Source organism: Papaver somniferum, chromosome 8 (assembly GCF_003573695.1).
Source record: "Papaver somniferum cultivar HN1 chromosome 8, ASM357369v1, whole genome shotgun sequence".
Lineage (NCBI taxonomy): Eukaryota > Viridiplantae > Streptophyta > Magnoliopsida > Ranunculales > Papaveraceae > Papaver > Papaver somniferum.
In genome coordinates this window covers 156262872-156277681 of record NC_039365.1, presented here as the reverse complement: position 1 = coordinate 156277681, position 14810 = coordinate 156262872, and the positions used below count along the sequence as shown (strand labels likewise).

The following is a 14810-nucleotide window of genomic DNA, read 5'->3' as shown; positions in this document are numbered from 1 at the left end:
ACAGCTGTGAAGACTGTAGAGATTAACCTGAAAGAGTAGCTTTATTTGGCATAATATATTACCTGAGAGAGTGGCTTTATTTGTCATACTATATAAAATGGGGAAGGTGAGAATGCAACTCGCATTTTGCAGCAACCTTCTCTTTACAAACAGACACATACATGTGACGCTTATCCTTAATGAACACATGAGCTTTTTATTAAGCACTAAGTTCACCAAATATCAACTTGAAACATTAGAACAAAGCAGTACCCATTGAGTAGTCCGACAGAAATCACCCGTTTTTTGACTAAATACATAAGATTGTGATCCGAAACTCCACATGAGTAAGTACTTACTGATTCCCAGATATGGGGCTGTCTCGTCCTCTTTTCAAATCATCCCATCCTCTTACCCATGGCTGCCCAGGTTTTGCTCGTGTGTCAGGGGAAGCATGATTTTCCAGGTTGCCCATGACCTTCTCACGAAGAGCAGAAAATACCTACAAATACATACACTTGTAAAAATCTAGACCTCTAACTGCACAGTAAGAAGAAAATTAACTGTAAATAAAGAATATACTCACTGGGTTATTATTCAAAGCCTCGGGTGGTTGTTCCTGGCTAGTGAGCCATTTCCACAGGTCTGGGTTCTCCTGTAGAATAAAAGAGAAATATGAAATTGAGAAGGAAAGGAAAAAAGTTGAAATTGACTAAGGGGCATGTGTGCATTATTATGAAAGCAGAAACCAAAGGAAAATTGAAATTTGCAACAAGTACCAGAACTAATAATCGCGCAAACTGAATATTACATGGAAGTTCCTTAAAGAGTAGATATGTGGAATGATGAGACCAAACCTTCTTCTTACGCAGTCGTTAGACAAGTTTAAAGTATCTTTGTGAGGCCTGTGAGATAAATCCAGTGATTTGACCCACTAACATAACTATATCTACGAATTGTTCATCTGAATGGATTTACATTTGACTTTTCACACAAATGTGTGGATCAATGTGTTTAGTTAAACGGATGTAAGCATGATCAAAAAAGTTCAGGAAGCTGTAAGCTTGCTTGGTGACTCTCAAATGAAGGTATTACATTTGATTCGACACTCAAGCCCAAATCAGACACATTCAAAACTGAAAAACAGCGGTCTGACATCTGACAAATACCAAACTCTGAGCGAAAATAACAAAACCTAGCTGTTATTAAAAATGATAAATTGAGTATTAGGTATATTTACCACGTCGAGAACATGAACAAGCGATTTTATGCCAGATTCATCCATTGTAGAGATATTTTCCTCGACCCACTTCCCTAATACCAAGTCCAATTCTAAGAAACCCCTTTGCTTGCTTCGGTACAACAATCTGGAAAAACAAACAAATTTCAACAGAAAGTAAGACATTGATCATAAGCCTTACTTCAAAACCCAAGAGAGGGAAAAAAAAAATCTTTGAAAGCAACCTATTAATAGCGCGCCTTTTGCTTTCTTCATTGGAAAGATCAAACACGCCACCAAAGGACTGAAGATTCATAGAGAAACTATAAACTGAACCAAGCTGAGACCTAAAAAATGGTTAGAGCTCGTAAGTCAAAGAATGGCTAAAAAACGAGAGAAAGATAAAGATGCTAAATCAAAACAACAAGAAGAACTCATAAGTCTTAAAATTTGTACCTGAAACAAGATTGTGATTGAATAGGGGTGTCCATCAGCAAAGCCCTTGTGGAGGTCGTTATCCTCGTCTTATTCGGCACTACCGTTGTACTAAGAGTCTGTTTGAGAGTAGCAAGCAGAGCTCTTCTCATCGGCGCCATGGTTAATTGATCTGGTAGCTCGTTCAATTAACGAAAACCTCTAAAATGTAATCACAAACAAATACACAGAATCAGCTAGAGTGATGGTAAAACCGTAATCAATAAATAAAAATTCAACTCTAATTTCAGATCCCACCAGCTGCAGGCATGTATCTTTTTCACAGAAAGAATCAACTATTAACACCTGAATCGGATTGATAAAACATCATAATCCACAAACCTAACTTTTGCTTCAATCTGACCTGTTGATACTACAATAAATTTTCATTACGGTTTCAAACACCTACTTAACAAAAGAAAAAACAATCGAGATAAGCAGCATAAGCTAGGCAAGATACAATCATTGGCGCTATTGAACCTTGACGTGACAACTACAAACCGCAATATTGTTGTTATTTGTTAAGTTTAAATAGCAAAATGTGTGCACAATCACTATAAAGAGGCCATAGAAGCTAGATGTAAGGGTGTCAAACGAAATAACCCTTCAAATTCTCTAGGATTCCTAAGCAAAGCTTCTGTTCTTAATTAATACCTTCTGAACTTTAACAAGCATCACGAATAAGCGATTACCATGAAATCGAATCCACGATTTCAAACCAACCAACAGCAAGAATCATAGAGGCATAATACTTAGCAAGCAATTCAAATCATACGAATTAAATAGAAGCGAAATGAAAAATTAGGGTTTTGACAGAAAGCAAAAACTCAAGAGAAGGAGAGAAATCACATACCGAGATGCCCAAATGATGTCGGTAGCTGTTCCTGTCTGATTATCTCCTTCAGGTACAAGATTTTGAATCCCTGTTGGGTTTTTGAGATGAAATTGTGTTAGTTTTGGTTGGTAAATGCATTCGCCGCGACCAGAATTAAGCGGTGGCTGGATACGCTACGTGCACACATTCTGCGCGGTGCCATTTACAATTAAGGGCCATAGATTTTAATTGGGGGCCTCAGCAATTTTGGTTGCACCCAAAATTTTCAGTGGTGTATCAATAGTAAAGTGAAAATACTATTTTATCTCTTATTTTTTTAATTTTTTTTTTAAAATCAAAATCAAAACTTTAAAATCAAAATTTTAAAATTAAAATCAATTTTTTTTTCTGCTCAAATTTGTATAAAAAGTCGTCATGAATTTTTTTTAAAAAATAGCAGACCCTCAAGAGTCGTCATTGTTTTAGTGACGACTCCAAACAGTCGTTATTGTTCCAAAACGACCCTCAGGAGTCGTCATTGTTTCAGTGACGACTCTAAACAGTCGTTATTGCTTATAAAAGAGTCGTTATCTTCTTTAAAGATTCATTAATGGCGGAATACATTAAAGGCTCGTCATATCCGTAGTTGAACATTAATGATTGTTTAGAGTCGTCACTAAAACAATGACGACTATTGAGTGTCGTTTTTTAAATAATAACGACTGTTTAGAGTCGTCAATGAAACAATGACGACTCTTGAGGATCGTTATTTTTTAAAAAATTTCATGACGACTTTTCATACAAATTTGCGCTGATTTTTTTTTTTCAAACATAAGATTCGGAAAAAAATATAAATTTGATTTTGATTTTAAAATTTTACACTAATTAAATGAGATTACCACTAATTAGATAAGAGGTAGATCAGGCATTACCAAGATATTTGGATAAGGGGTAGTGTGAGGCCCCCAATTACTTTCCAGGCCCCCAATTCAACGGTGAAATAAAATTAGGATACGAAATTTAGATTGGGCTTGTGGTCACATAAGCCCAACAACACTAACAACTAGAAGTCAAGCTGTATCAGCGCCGAATGCAAGGACGGAGCCACAGATTTGTTCCGCGGTTAAAGCAGGCCGCACAAGGGTGCATGTGGAGCCACTAACTAGGGCCACCAGCATGCAGCATTGTACGAATTCAAACACTTAGCTCAATTATGCTTCGCTACAAGAAAGCAGCCAGTAAAAGGGTAACAACTCAAAGTTTTTCATACTTTTGTTTTCATTTATCTGGAAATTGTACTGACTTGATGAAAAGGTACCGTAACTTGTTTATACAGTCAATTAACTTGTTTTTATTGTACGGTTCAGCTCCAGTTTTTCAAGTACTTGATGAGAACTGCAATGAACCACAAGTTTAAATGCAAGCTGTATCAATATCGTATTTGTTGTGAATATGAAAAAGAGGCAAAGCTGGTGGGGATGGAATTTACTTCTTGAAAAAAGGTATTGCGGCCACTTTAGGCATGGTTATTGCTTTGTAGAATAAAAATCTTTGAAAAATCTCAAAAGAAATAGTATCTACTTTACTGTTAAGCATCAGTTCAAAGTTGTACCGTTTCTTGAATTTGTGCTCTTGATTTCATAATCATCTTTTTCTTTTCTTTTTTTTTTTCCTGAAATGAAGAAAAGCAGGTTCATTGGATTCTAATCAAACCTATCGTAATCAAACGCACCAACAACCAGCAGTAGTTGATGATTATCCATTTAGTTTTCCATTCAAATCTTCTGACTATATATTCAGAGCAATACTCTATTTGAGTGGTATACTAAACTTGCTTTCGTGTTTCTAATTCGTAAACACCTTAAAACCATGGAAGAGATTCTTGTGAGCGGTGCAACCGAAATCCTTAAAAAACTGGTGGGTGTTGTTTCCGAAGACATTGCTTTAGCTTGTTGGGATGTCAAAAATGACTTGAAGAAGCTTCAAAGTACCTCGGAAATGATTCTTCCGGTGATTGCAGACGCGGAGAAGAGGCAAGAAAAGGAAGAACTTGTAAGACTTTGGTTGAGAAGGCTCAAGGATATTACATATGATGCCGATGACGTGATTGATGAGTTCTCTTACGAGGACATGCGTCGCTGTTATAAAAAGAATAGCTCAAAGCATAAGGTATTCCATCTCGCTTCTTCTTCAAAGCCGCCATTTGCATTTCGTCTGAAAATGGCTAAAAAAATTAAAGCTATTAATAAAAGATTAGAAAAAATTACCCAAGATATGGATAGATTTCAGTTGGAATTTACTACGCCTGTTCCAGATAGTGAGAGTGCTGATCAACTGGACAGACAAGTCACGTCCCACGTTAACGAGTCAGAAATTGTAGGCAGAAAGAACGATGAATCCCAAATAATAAAACTTCTAACAACCAATACCACAGCAGCAGCAGCATCTTCTGTATATCCTGAAAAGGTGACCGTGATATCCATAGTAGGTATGGGGGGGCTGGGGAAGACGACACTTGCACAGCTCGTTTACAAAGACGAGTTGGTAAAGAAAGTGTTTGATCTAACCATGTGGGTTCATGTCTCGGAAACTTTTGATATCGAAATCCTCTTGGTAAACATTATGGAGTCCATTACTCAAGCTAAGTTCCACAAGCCTTCAAATTTTCGTGTACTAGAGAATATGGTTCGAGAAAAATTAAAAGGGAAGAAATATTTGTTAGTACTAGACGATTTATGGAATGATGATGCAGAGCAATGGGAGAGCCTCAAGTCTGTGTTGCACGTTGGTGCTCCGGGGAGTAAAATACTAATCACTACGCGTAATTACCAAGTTGCTTCTATTGTTTCAGGGAGTATTCCTCCGTATAATTTGAGTCAGTTAGAAGATGGTGCATGTTGGTCTATTATTAAGCAGAAAGCCTTTGCTCCCGGTGGAGCATTTGATGCTCCAAAAATGTCAGATATCGGAAAAGAAATTGCAAAAAAATGTTGCGGTTTACCACTTGCAGCAAAGTTTCTTGGAAGTCTAATGCACTTAAAAAACAAAGAAAGTGATTGGATTTCAATTAGGGATGATGATATGTGGAATACTCCAGAAAGAAAAAGAAAACTCATTTCAATATTGAGATTGAGTTACAATAACTTGCCATCTCATTTGAAACAATGTTTTTCATACTGCTCAATCTTTCCCAGGCATTGGGAGATTAGTAAAGAAACTTTGGTTCATCTTTGGATGGCAGAAGGATTTCTCAAACAATCTAATACAAAAACCAAAAGATCAGTCGAAGACTTTGGACGTGATTATTTCGAAAGTCTGGCGTGGAGCTCATTTTTCCATGATTTCAAGAAGAACGACTTAGGCGACATTGAGACGTGCAAGATGCATGATCTTGTGCATGATCTTGCTAAAGATGTTCTTGGGGTAAACGAATTGGTGTCCCTTAAAGTTAGCAAGTTCAAAGATATTTCTGAAGTTCGCCGGTTACAATTACAATGGGATGAAGATATATCATCAACATCTCTGAAATGCTTGAGTAATGCGAAGAAGTTGCGGACAATTTTTATCTCTGAAGGTGCAAGCCTGGATCCTTCTATATTCTCAAGAAATGATCACTTACGCATCCTGCATGTGGGTTTTTCACCAAATTTTCCAAAATGGCGTTCTTTGAGTTCCGCGCTGCGACATTTAAGGTACCTCCGTCTTACCTCTCTTGATCTTAGGGAAGCAGTGAATGATCAGTCCGTCAGTAAACTTTACAATTTGGAGACACTGATATTGACCAACATCTATAGTGTTCAAAATGTTCTTACAAACATCCACTCTTTACAAAAATTAAGATATCTTGAACTCTCATCAACGGACATGGAAGAGCTGCCTGATTCTATCACCAGGCTCTCTAATTTGCATACATTGGATCTCAATAATTGCGAACTAAAACTCATTCCTGATTCTATCTCCAGTTTGAAAAATCTAAGATTTCTAAATCTGTCAGTCAACCCCTTTGAAGAGTTGCCTCTTTCTGTCCTCACCCTCTCCAATTTGCAAACATTAGACGTCAACACCTGCAGAAATTTAAGAGCCTTACCAGAATATGTGGCAGGTCTTGCTAATTTGGAGATATTTCATTTCAAAAACTGCCCATTACTCAAAACATTACCAGAGGATTTTGGAGCTTTAAGTCAGTTAAGGTCCCTGGACCTAGAAGGTACTGGGATCAAAGTGTTGCCTGAGTCTTGTGCCAGCCTAAACAATATTGTGTTTGTGCATCTATTCGAGTGTGAGCCTCCTAAACATATAAAAAACTGGACAAAACTTAGAAAGATTCACTTTTACGGGAGAGGATCAACAATGTCGGGTGTAGGGAAACTAGCTTTCCTTCAAGAACTGAAGTACTCAGTGCCAAAACAACTAGCAAGTGAACCTGAATGTAGCGTTGGTGTTCAAGAGTTAAGAAACCTGAACTTTCTTGAGGCGTTAGGCATTGTGAATCTTCAGAACGTGAAAAACCCAGTAGATGCTGAGAATGCAAACTTGAAGGGAAAACAAAATCTTCTTGGATTGGTACTTGATTGGGATAATATAGAAGAAGAGTTGGGCATCCGGTGGTGGGATCAGAAATCCTGTAATTTTCAAGTATTTGAAGCTCTCCAACCTCCCACCGGTTTGAAAAGGTTGCAGATTCTTAACTTCATGGGGTGTGACCTTCCCGCGTGGATGTGCATTCCACATGGTCTTCCAGAACTGGAATATTTGGATCTTATAGATTGCAGAAGAATTAAACAACTGCCAACGTCTATTGGGCAGCTCCCAAGCCTTAAGCGTCTTGAACTTACAGGAATGTCTTTACAGAGTTTAGATATCGGCGGGTTTCCTTCTTTATTTGAGCTCGATCTTACTGACATGTTTCTTCTAGAAGAATTTCCTTACTCGTATCCTTGTCTTCAGGGTCTGAGGATTAGTGGGTGCAAGAAATTAACAGAAATGCCTTCATTTCCTGCGCTGATGAAACTGGTATTAGAGAAGATCGATCACAAGTTGGTATGCTCAGTTGGAAGAAGCCAGACATCTCTGACAAAGCTGTTTTTGGGTGATATTGAGGAGCTTACATTCTTTTCAATAAGCATACTCCAAAACAATTGCAATCTTCAACTTCTGTTAATTGAAGGGTGTAATCAGTTTAAAGGCTTTGGTGTAAATAAACTGTACAGCAGCTCTCTTCAGCATTTGGAATTCAATAATTGCCCGGTCCTTGAGGTTCTTCCTGATTTACGAGGATTGACTTCTCTTCAGAAATTGTATTTCATTGATTGCCCAGTTCTTGAGGTTCTTCCAGATTTACGAGGATGCACTTCTCTTCAACAATTACTCATCTTCAATTGCCCAAATGTGAAAGAGTCTTTGAGTCATGGTCTCAAATCCCTCTCATTTCTTAAGGAATTGTATGTTGATTTTATTCAAAGAGACGAGCAGCGAGGAGATCCAACTGTTTACACAGACTTGATTAATTTGCTGCCGTAAAAGGTAGTAGTCAGATAAGGTAGCCCCTTATCAGTTAACAGTGTGTACATTTATCTTTACCTGTAATAACTAGGGCTGCACAAGAACCGGTCTACACGACCTGAACCGGAGTAGAACCGGAAAAACCGGACTTGTACCGAACCGGAACCGGCTTGACCGGTACAGACACCGGTTCTGAAATTTGAGAACCGGACTAGACCGGTACAGACACCGGTTCTTGGGGAGAACCGTACTTGAACCGGACCATTTGTACCGGCTGTTATTAGCCGTTGAGATCTATCTAGGTTTTTAATCCTAGCCGTTGAGATCTATATAGGATGTCGAGAACAAAAGAAAATGAAGAAGCATTCTTCAGTTCTTTCTTCTTCGTCTCTTCTTCTCACTCAGCGGCAGCATCAGTTTCTCGATTCTCTTAGGGTTTGAATCGAGATTGAATATCAGTAATATCAGTGGATCACCATCTCTATCAGGATTCAGGTCAGTATTCTTCTCCTTAGGCTTTGAAACTTTGAATCGTTTGATTGTACATTGATTTTCGTATTGAATATTGATTTTTTTGACATAATCTCTAGCAAACTTTTTGATTTTATGAAGTTAAAATCATGGGTATGGTTCTAATTTCAGTTTTATGATCCGAGTTTTGATTGTATTGATTTTTTTAGGGTTACTGTATATCTGGTTGTATTGATTTTTTTAGGGTTTATTTTTTCATTTTATTTTGTTTTGGTTTGTCTGATTGTCTCTCAGTAGAATTCCTTTTCTAATTTCAGTTTTATGTTCTAAGTTCGTTTGTATTTTTTTTTTTTTCAGATATTGAGAAGATTAGTCCAAAGGCCAAAGCAGAGAAGAAGGAAGAATTAGATTTTTGGGGTTCTCAAGTACTGCACAATGGCTTGTGGTAAGCTCAATTTTTACTCAACTCTTATATAAAGAAACAAGCAATAAGAGTTCAGTGCATATTGATATGGATCACAATGCAGTTTATCTATTCCTTGTTAAATTTACTTGAACCTTTACTGACTACTGTTTCTTGTGCAAATTTACTTACTTGTTAATTTCCTCTTTAACTATAAATGAATTTCAGGCTGAACCGCTGAACGCTTAAGGATCGTGATTTGTTACTTTCAGGGCAGCAGGTGTTACAAAATACCCATTAAAGACTTAAAGTACTTCAGAGTATGCACATCTTGTATTCTTTTTATCCACCGAAACAAATAACTCTTAAGATGAAATTAACAGATTCATCTTCAACAACATATACATTACTACTCTCTTTCGATGAAATAAGAAATTTTTGATTTTAATTGATTCCTAAAATTAGAAGAAGCATTTTACATTGATTAATCGGTAACGAATAATGATATATAACTATAACAATACATATGTAGGTCTCCATGTATTTTTTTGTTCCTTTTTTTCTTTTGTTTTCAATAATTAAGGAATCGAATAAGGTTATTCCTAATTTACGGAGTAGGTGTGACTAAAAATTACATTTGGTTCACCACATAAACATAGAGATGTCTTTTCGCCGTGCCAGCAGGTTAAACACCTGTTGATGCTACTCAAATTTGGGGTTAATGGTCGATAACCACCAATAAGAGTTCAGTGCATATTGATATGGATCACAATGCAGTTTATCTATTCCTTGTTAAATTTACTTGAACCTTTACTGACTACTGTTTCTTGTGCAAATTTACTTACTTGTTAATTTCCTCTTTAACTATAAATGAATTTCAGGCTGAACCGCTGAACGCTTAAGGATCGTGATTTGTTTCAGGGCAGCAGGTGTTACAAAATACCCATTAAAGACTTAAAGTACTTCAGAGTATGTAAACTAGCTTGTATTTCATTAATTTTACTCTTTCAGTCATCTTCGTTGTAGTCAGGGATATGAGTGGGGAAATGATGAGTTCTTTCAGTCATCATAGTGCTCAGCTAACAAGATATAGGGCTCCTAAATCTGATTGATAGATTACTTGAACCTTAAAATAAGAAGTGTGAAAGATTACTTGAACTCTTTCAGTCATCATAGTGCTCAGTCATCATTAACTGCATTGCTAGATGACCATATATATAATACCATTGGTTGATTATTATTTGTTTCTAATACTCTATAATGAATGTTGGTATAATCTGAATGTAATTGGTTCTGTTTTATGTTTGTTAGATGACCACATCAACTGCAACTCCAACTACAAATGAAACTGCAACTCCAACTACAAGTACAACTCAACAAACAGAAGTTGGATCATCCTCTCAAGCTGCATCTCACACAAATGAATCTGAAACTGCAACTCCAACAAGTAAAGGCAGAGCTGAAGCAGTTGAAGTTGGTGATAGCAAAAAGAAGCACGGCAGAGTGAGATCATCTGTTTGGTTGGAAATGACTAGGATAGATGATGAATGGGCTGAATGCCGTTATTGCCACAATAAATACAAAGCTCACAATGACAATAATGGCACTTCTGGATTGCGAAAGCATTTGAATAGATGTCTAAAGAATCCTAACAGGAAGAAAGAAAAGGGACAACCATCTCTGTTGATGCCACCCCCAAAACCAGGTCAGGATGGTAAACTTATTGCTCATACTTACAATTATGATAGGTTAAGAAGGCGTCTTGTTGAGTGGATAATTAAGGATGAAATTCCTTTTAGAAAAGTAGAAGGGTCAGGCTTTGTGGCATTGATGCAAGAGGCACAACCTAGGTTCAAGGTTCCAGGACGTATGACAATTTATAGGGATATGTTAAAGATGTATGTAGAAGAGAAGAATAACCTAAAAACTTACTTCTTGACATCTAAGCAGAGGATATCTTTGACAACTGACACATGGACATCACCAAATAATTTTAATTATATTTGTGTAACCGCTCACTACATTGATCAGGACTGGAAACTGCAGAAGAGAATACTCATGTTTTGTCAAGTTGAAGGTCACACAGGTATTGCAATCGGTGAGAAGTTGGTGGATTGTTTGGAAGATTGGGGTCTAAAAGATGTGTTTGGTGTCACTCTAGACAATGTCAGCGCCAACACAGTAGCTATGGATCATCTGAAGCAAGTTGTTACTAGCTGGACAAGATCACCAATCAGAGCTAAATATTTACATGTAACATTCTCATTTCACATCATTAATTTATTTTGGAATTTGTCACATGCATCTTATGAGTTATGACTAATTTTTCTTGATGTTAGAAGCTGCTCAAAGATATGAAAAAGTTTTTGCAATGTTAGCACAGATTGATAAGGACTTTCAAGAGAGGTTTATTTTTGAGCAAGACAAGGAATCTGTTTTACCAAGTGATGCTGATATTGAGGAAGCTATAGCTAGTGATGATATCTTGGAAGAAGTGGTTGAGGATATGGAAGAAGATGAAGAGGTTGAGGATATGGAAGAAGAGGTAAATAAGAAGAAGAAAAAGAAAGTAAAGACTCATGCTCCTTATGCAGAAGATTGGGCTTATGCTAGAGGTCTTGTGAAGTGTTTAAAGGTATTCTTCGATGCAACTGTAAATTTTTCTGCTTCTACACAAGTCACTACTCATTCTTTCTTATGGGAGTTGGTATTCATCCATGAACAATTAATTGAATTTAGAGAAAATGTAGCATCAGATCCATTTATTTCACGTATGTCTCGTCTTATGTTTGCCAAGTACAATAAGTATTGGGGTGTGTACGAGAAAATGAATCCTGTTATGTTTTTTGCTCAATTGTTGGATCCAAGAGAGAAACTAAAGGGGCTAGAATTTACTCTTAACTGTTTGTTTGAGAACAATTTGTGGGAGGTTCAAAGAATCATGAGAAAGGTGAAATTAGAATTTCAGGAACTCTTTGATGATTATAGTTCAGTGTATTCAACTCATGAGGAAGGGTCATCTAGTGTTGCTTCGGTAGTTGCCAGTTCAGTTAGCACGCCATCTCAAGGGTTGAAATCAAGAATTCAATCAAGGAAGAGACAACATTGGGACAACCCAAGTTGTGTTGAAGAAGCAAGAACAACGGAGTTAGATAGGTACTTGACAGATGTGATGATGGATGGAAAAATGCGTGAAGTAGATCAAGATGATGACTTTGACATATTGGCTTGGTGGCAGGCTAATGCAAACAGGTATAAGGTACTGTCCTACATTGCAAGAGATATATTAGCCTTGCCTGTGTCTTCAGTATCCTCTGAATCAGCTTTTAGCACCGGAAAGCGCGTGCTTACTCCATGGAGAGCTTCTATGTCTACAAAGACAGTTGAGGCATTGCTCTGTACACAAAGTTATTTACAAAAACCCATGGCTCTTGATCTACTATGTGATTATGTACCTGATGATGATGGTGAAGATGCGGCAGGTACTTATTTAGGTTTTTCTTCTTTTTTGTTTTCTTTAATAGTAATTACTTTTATTGTATTGACTGAATTTTAATTATTTCTTCTTGTTTATTTTTTTTTGCATGTTGCAGTCATAATTGAGAATTTCCTAAAAGCTTGAAGTTTATTTCTTGGCTCCTTGCTAAGAAATGGAAGGTTGGTAACTTTCTTTATCTTTCTTGTTGTCCTTGTTGAAACATAATTTGGATTCATTTCTATACCAAATTCTCATTACTACTATGTAATTTATGGAAATGAATGCAGGCTAGGATTGCAAATTGCAAGTGCAGGCTTTGCAACCATCCATTTTCGTTTGCAATGATCACATGATTCACATTTCATTTCTTATCGTTATCGACTTGTCGTAGACAGACTTATAGTTGTGGAAATGTTGTTTTTTACTTTTTAGCAAACTGAAATTATTTTGGATTGTTGTTTTGAAGTTATGGAAATGTTGAACTTAAGTATGTATGCAACCTGAACTTATTTTGGATACATTGATCATATGGAAATGTTGTATAACTTAGTATTAATTTGTAACGTTTTCCGGGTAAAAAAACCGGTACCGGTCTTGTACCGGACCGGTACCGGCGGTACAGGTACAACTCCAGGTACAAGTACAGGTACCGGTACTCAAAAAGAGGTACCGGTCAACACCAAGTACAGACACCGGTTCCATAAGAGAACCGGTCCGCACCGGAGTATGTGCAGCCCTAGTAATAACTGTTATTTGTTTTGCATAAATAGTCTTTTCTTCACCTCCTATTATTTCCAGCATGTCATGTGCTGTCTCTTATATAAGACTGTAACCTTTCTTGGTTGGTAGCGAGAATCTTTTACTTTCGCCTGTATAATTCACTATGTTGTCGGAGCTTTCTCTCTGAATATCTCTCTTCTAATCTTTCTTTTCTTCAGTTGTTTTCTTGAAATCTTGATTAGATAATTTCAGTAAATAACGGAAAATCCAATCTCCAATTTGACCACAAATGTTCCAATTCATCGATTAACAAACATTGTTGCGCTGAAACTTAAAGAAGATAATTTCTTGATCTGGAAATATCTTATGATTCTTGTTATTTGTAGACTCAAAGTGATGAAGTTCTTGGATGGATCACATTGATGTCCAGTTCAGATTACATCTCGTACTAATCAAAATAACGACGTTGAAAATCCTCTCTACACTTATTGGATGGATGAAGACGCAACAATCATGATGTGGATCAACTCGACTATCTCAGATACAATAATTTCTTACATTGTAGGTTATAATTCTTCTTTTGATCTATGAAAAGCTTTTGAAAATCGTTTTTCTCGTGTCTCTTCAACTCACTCGATTCAGTTACATACAAGATTGATGTCGATCAAACAGGGTGATAAATTTGTACCAACTCTTCTTAATTAAATTAAATTTTTTGCTGGTCAGCTAGCTGTTGCTGGATTTATGGTCGCGGATAATGAATTGGTGGTTGTCACGTTATTTGCTTTAAATCCTGAGTATAAATCATTTGCTACTTCTATTAGGATAAGAATTCCTCTTGTGACTAGTATTGAGTTGCAAAACTTACTGTTAAGTGAAGAACTTGTTGCTGAACACAATAAATCTTTAATTCAAGAATCATCAAATAGAGCGTTTGCAGCTCAATGGAATAATCCTAGGTATCATGGTAGAGGTGGAAATTGAGGTTACTTCAGAGATGGTAGATCTAATAATTTTTACTCTAGAAGAAATTCATATTTTAATAATAGTATTGGTAGAGGTTTTTGTATTCTACCAACTCCTTCTAGGTAAAAAAAAAAAAAGAACTCATTCTCATCCTTCAACAAGGACACCTCCTAGTTTGTATCTTGAAGAAAAACCTGCATGCTAAATCTGTCACAAGTATGCTCATTAGGCTGATGAATGTTGGAATAGGTTGAATTTTTCAAATCAAGGCAGACCACCTCCAAGAAGCATTCATGCAATGACGGCTTCTGCAAATATTTTTGGTGAGAACCCTTGGTACGTATATGGATTCTAGTGCTAGTAATCACCTTACAACTGATGCTCATAATCTTGATACTTTTGCTGCTTTTACTGGTACTGAACAAATCACTACTGCTAATGGTGAAGGTATGCAAATTCTTCTTCATGGTAATCCTACTCTTTTTTGCTCAAATAAAATATTTATGCTTCATAACGTTTTACATGTTCCAAAAGCTGCTCATAATCTCATTTATGTGTACAAATTTGCTAGAGATAATCATTGTTCTCTAATCTTTACCTGAAGTTCATTTTTTATATCAAAGACCTTAAATTAGGGGGGATTCTTTTCCAGGGACCCAATGAGAATGGTCTATATCCCTTACCGAATCAATCCAAATACTGCACATCCTTCTTTTGAGTCTCTTAGTAGAGTTTGTAGAATAATAAAGCTTGAAAATGTCATGTCAAAGCCTCTATTATGTAC

The 14810-nt window shown here is 36.7% G+C and overlaps 2 protein-coding genes across 5 annotated transcripts; one reads left to right on the top strand and one right to left on the bottom strand.

Annotated features, from left to right (window-relative positions):
- Window positions 1-22: 22 nt before the first annotated feature.
- Window positions 23-2697, bottom strand: LOC113303639 (succinate dehydrogenase assembly factor 2, mitochondrial-like). Its single transcript, XM_026552688.1, has 6 exons — window positions 2526-2697; window positions 1655-1832; window positions 1444-1545; window positions 1220-1346; window positions 566-634; window positions 23-481 (listed from the first exon to the last, which is right to left on the bottom strand). Exons 2-6 carry the CDS (start codon window positions 1792-1794, stop codon window positions 335-337), a joined length of 585 nt encoding a protein of 194 aa, XP_026408473.1. The 5' UTR covers window positions 1795-1832; window positions 2526-2697; the 3' UTR covers window positions 23-334.
- A 1601-nt stretch (window positions 2698-4298) lies between these two features.
- LOC113303638 (putative disease resistance protein RGA3) lies at window positions 4299-13785 on the top strand. Of its 4 annotated transcripts, none has more exons than XM_026552686.1 (5): window positions 4299-8483; window positions 8817-8904; window positions 9091-9142; window positions 9744-9831; window positions 10174-11193. In XM_026552686.1, the coding sequence occupies exon 1, from the start codon at window positions 4356-4358 to the stop codon at window positions 8004-8006; it is 3651 nt and encodes a 1216-aa protein (XP_026408471.1). In that variant the 5' UTR covers window positions 4299-4355; the 3' UTR covers window positions 8007-8483; window positions 8817-8904; window positions 9091-9142; window positions 9744-9831; window positions 10174-11193. The 4 variants fall into 4 exon arrangements, with proteins under 4 accessions (XP_026408471.1, XP_026408468.1, XP_026408469.1 ...); XM_026552683.1 differs by having other exon boundaries at window positions 9091-9182; XM_026552684.1 differs by lacking the exon at window positions 9091-9142.
- Window positions 13786-14810: the final 1025 nt, after the last annotated feature.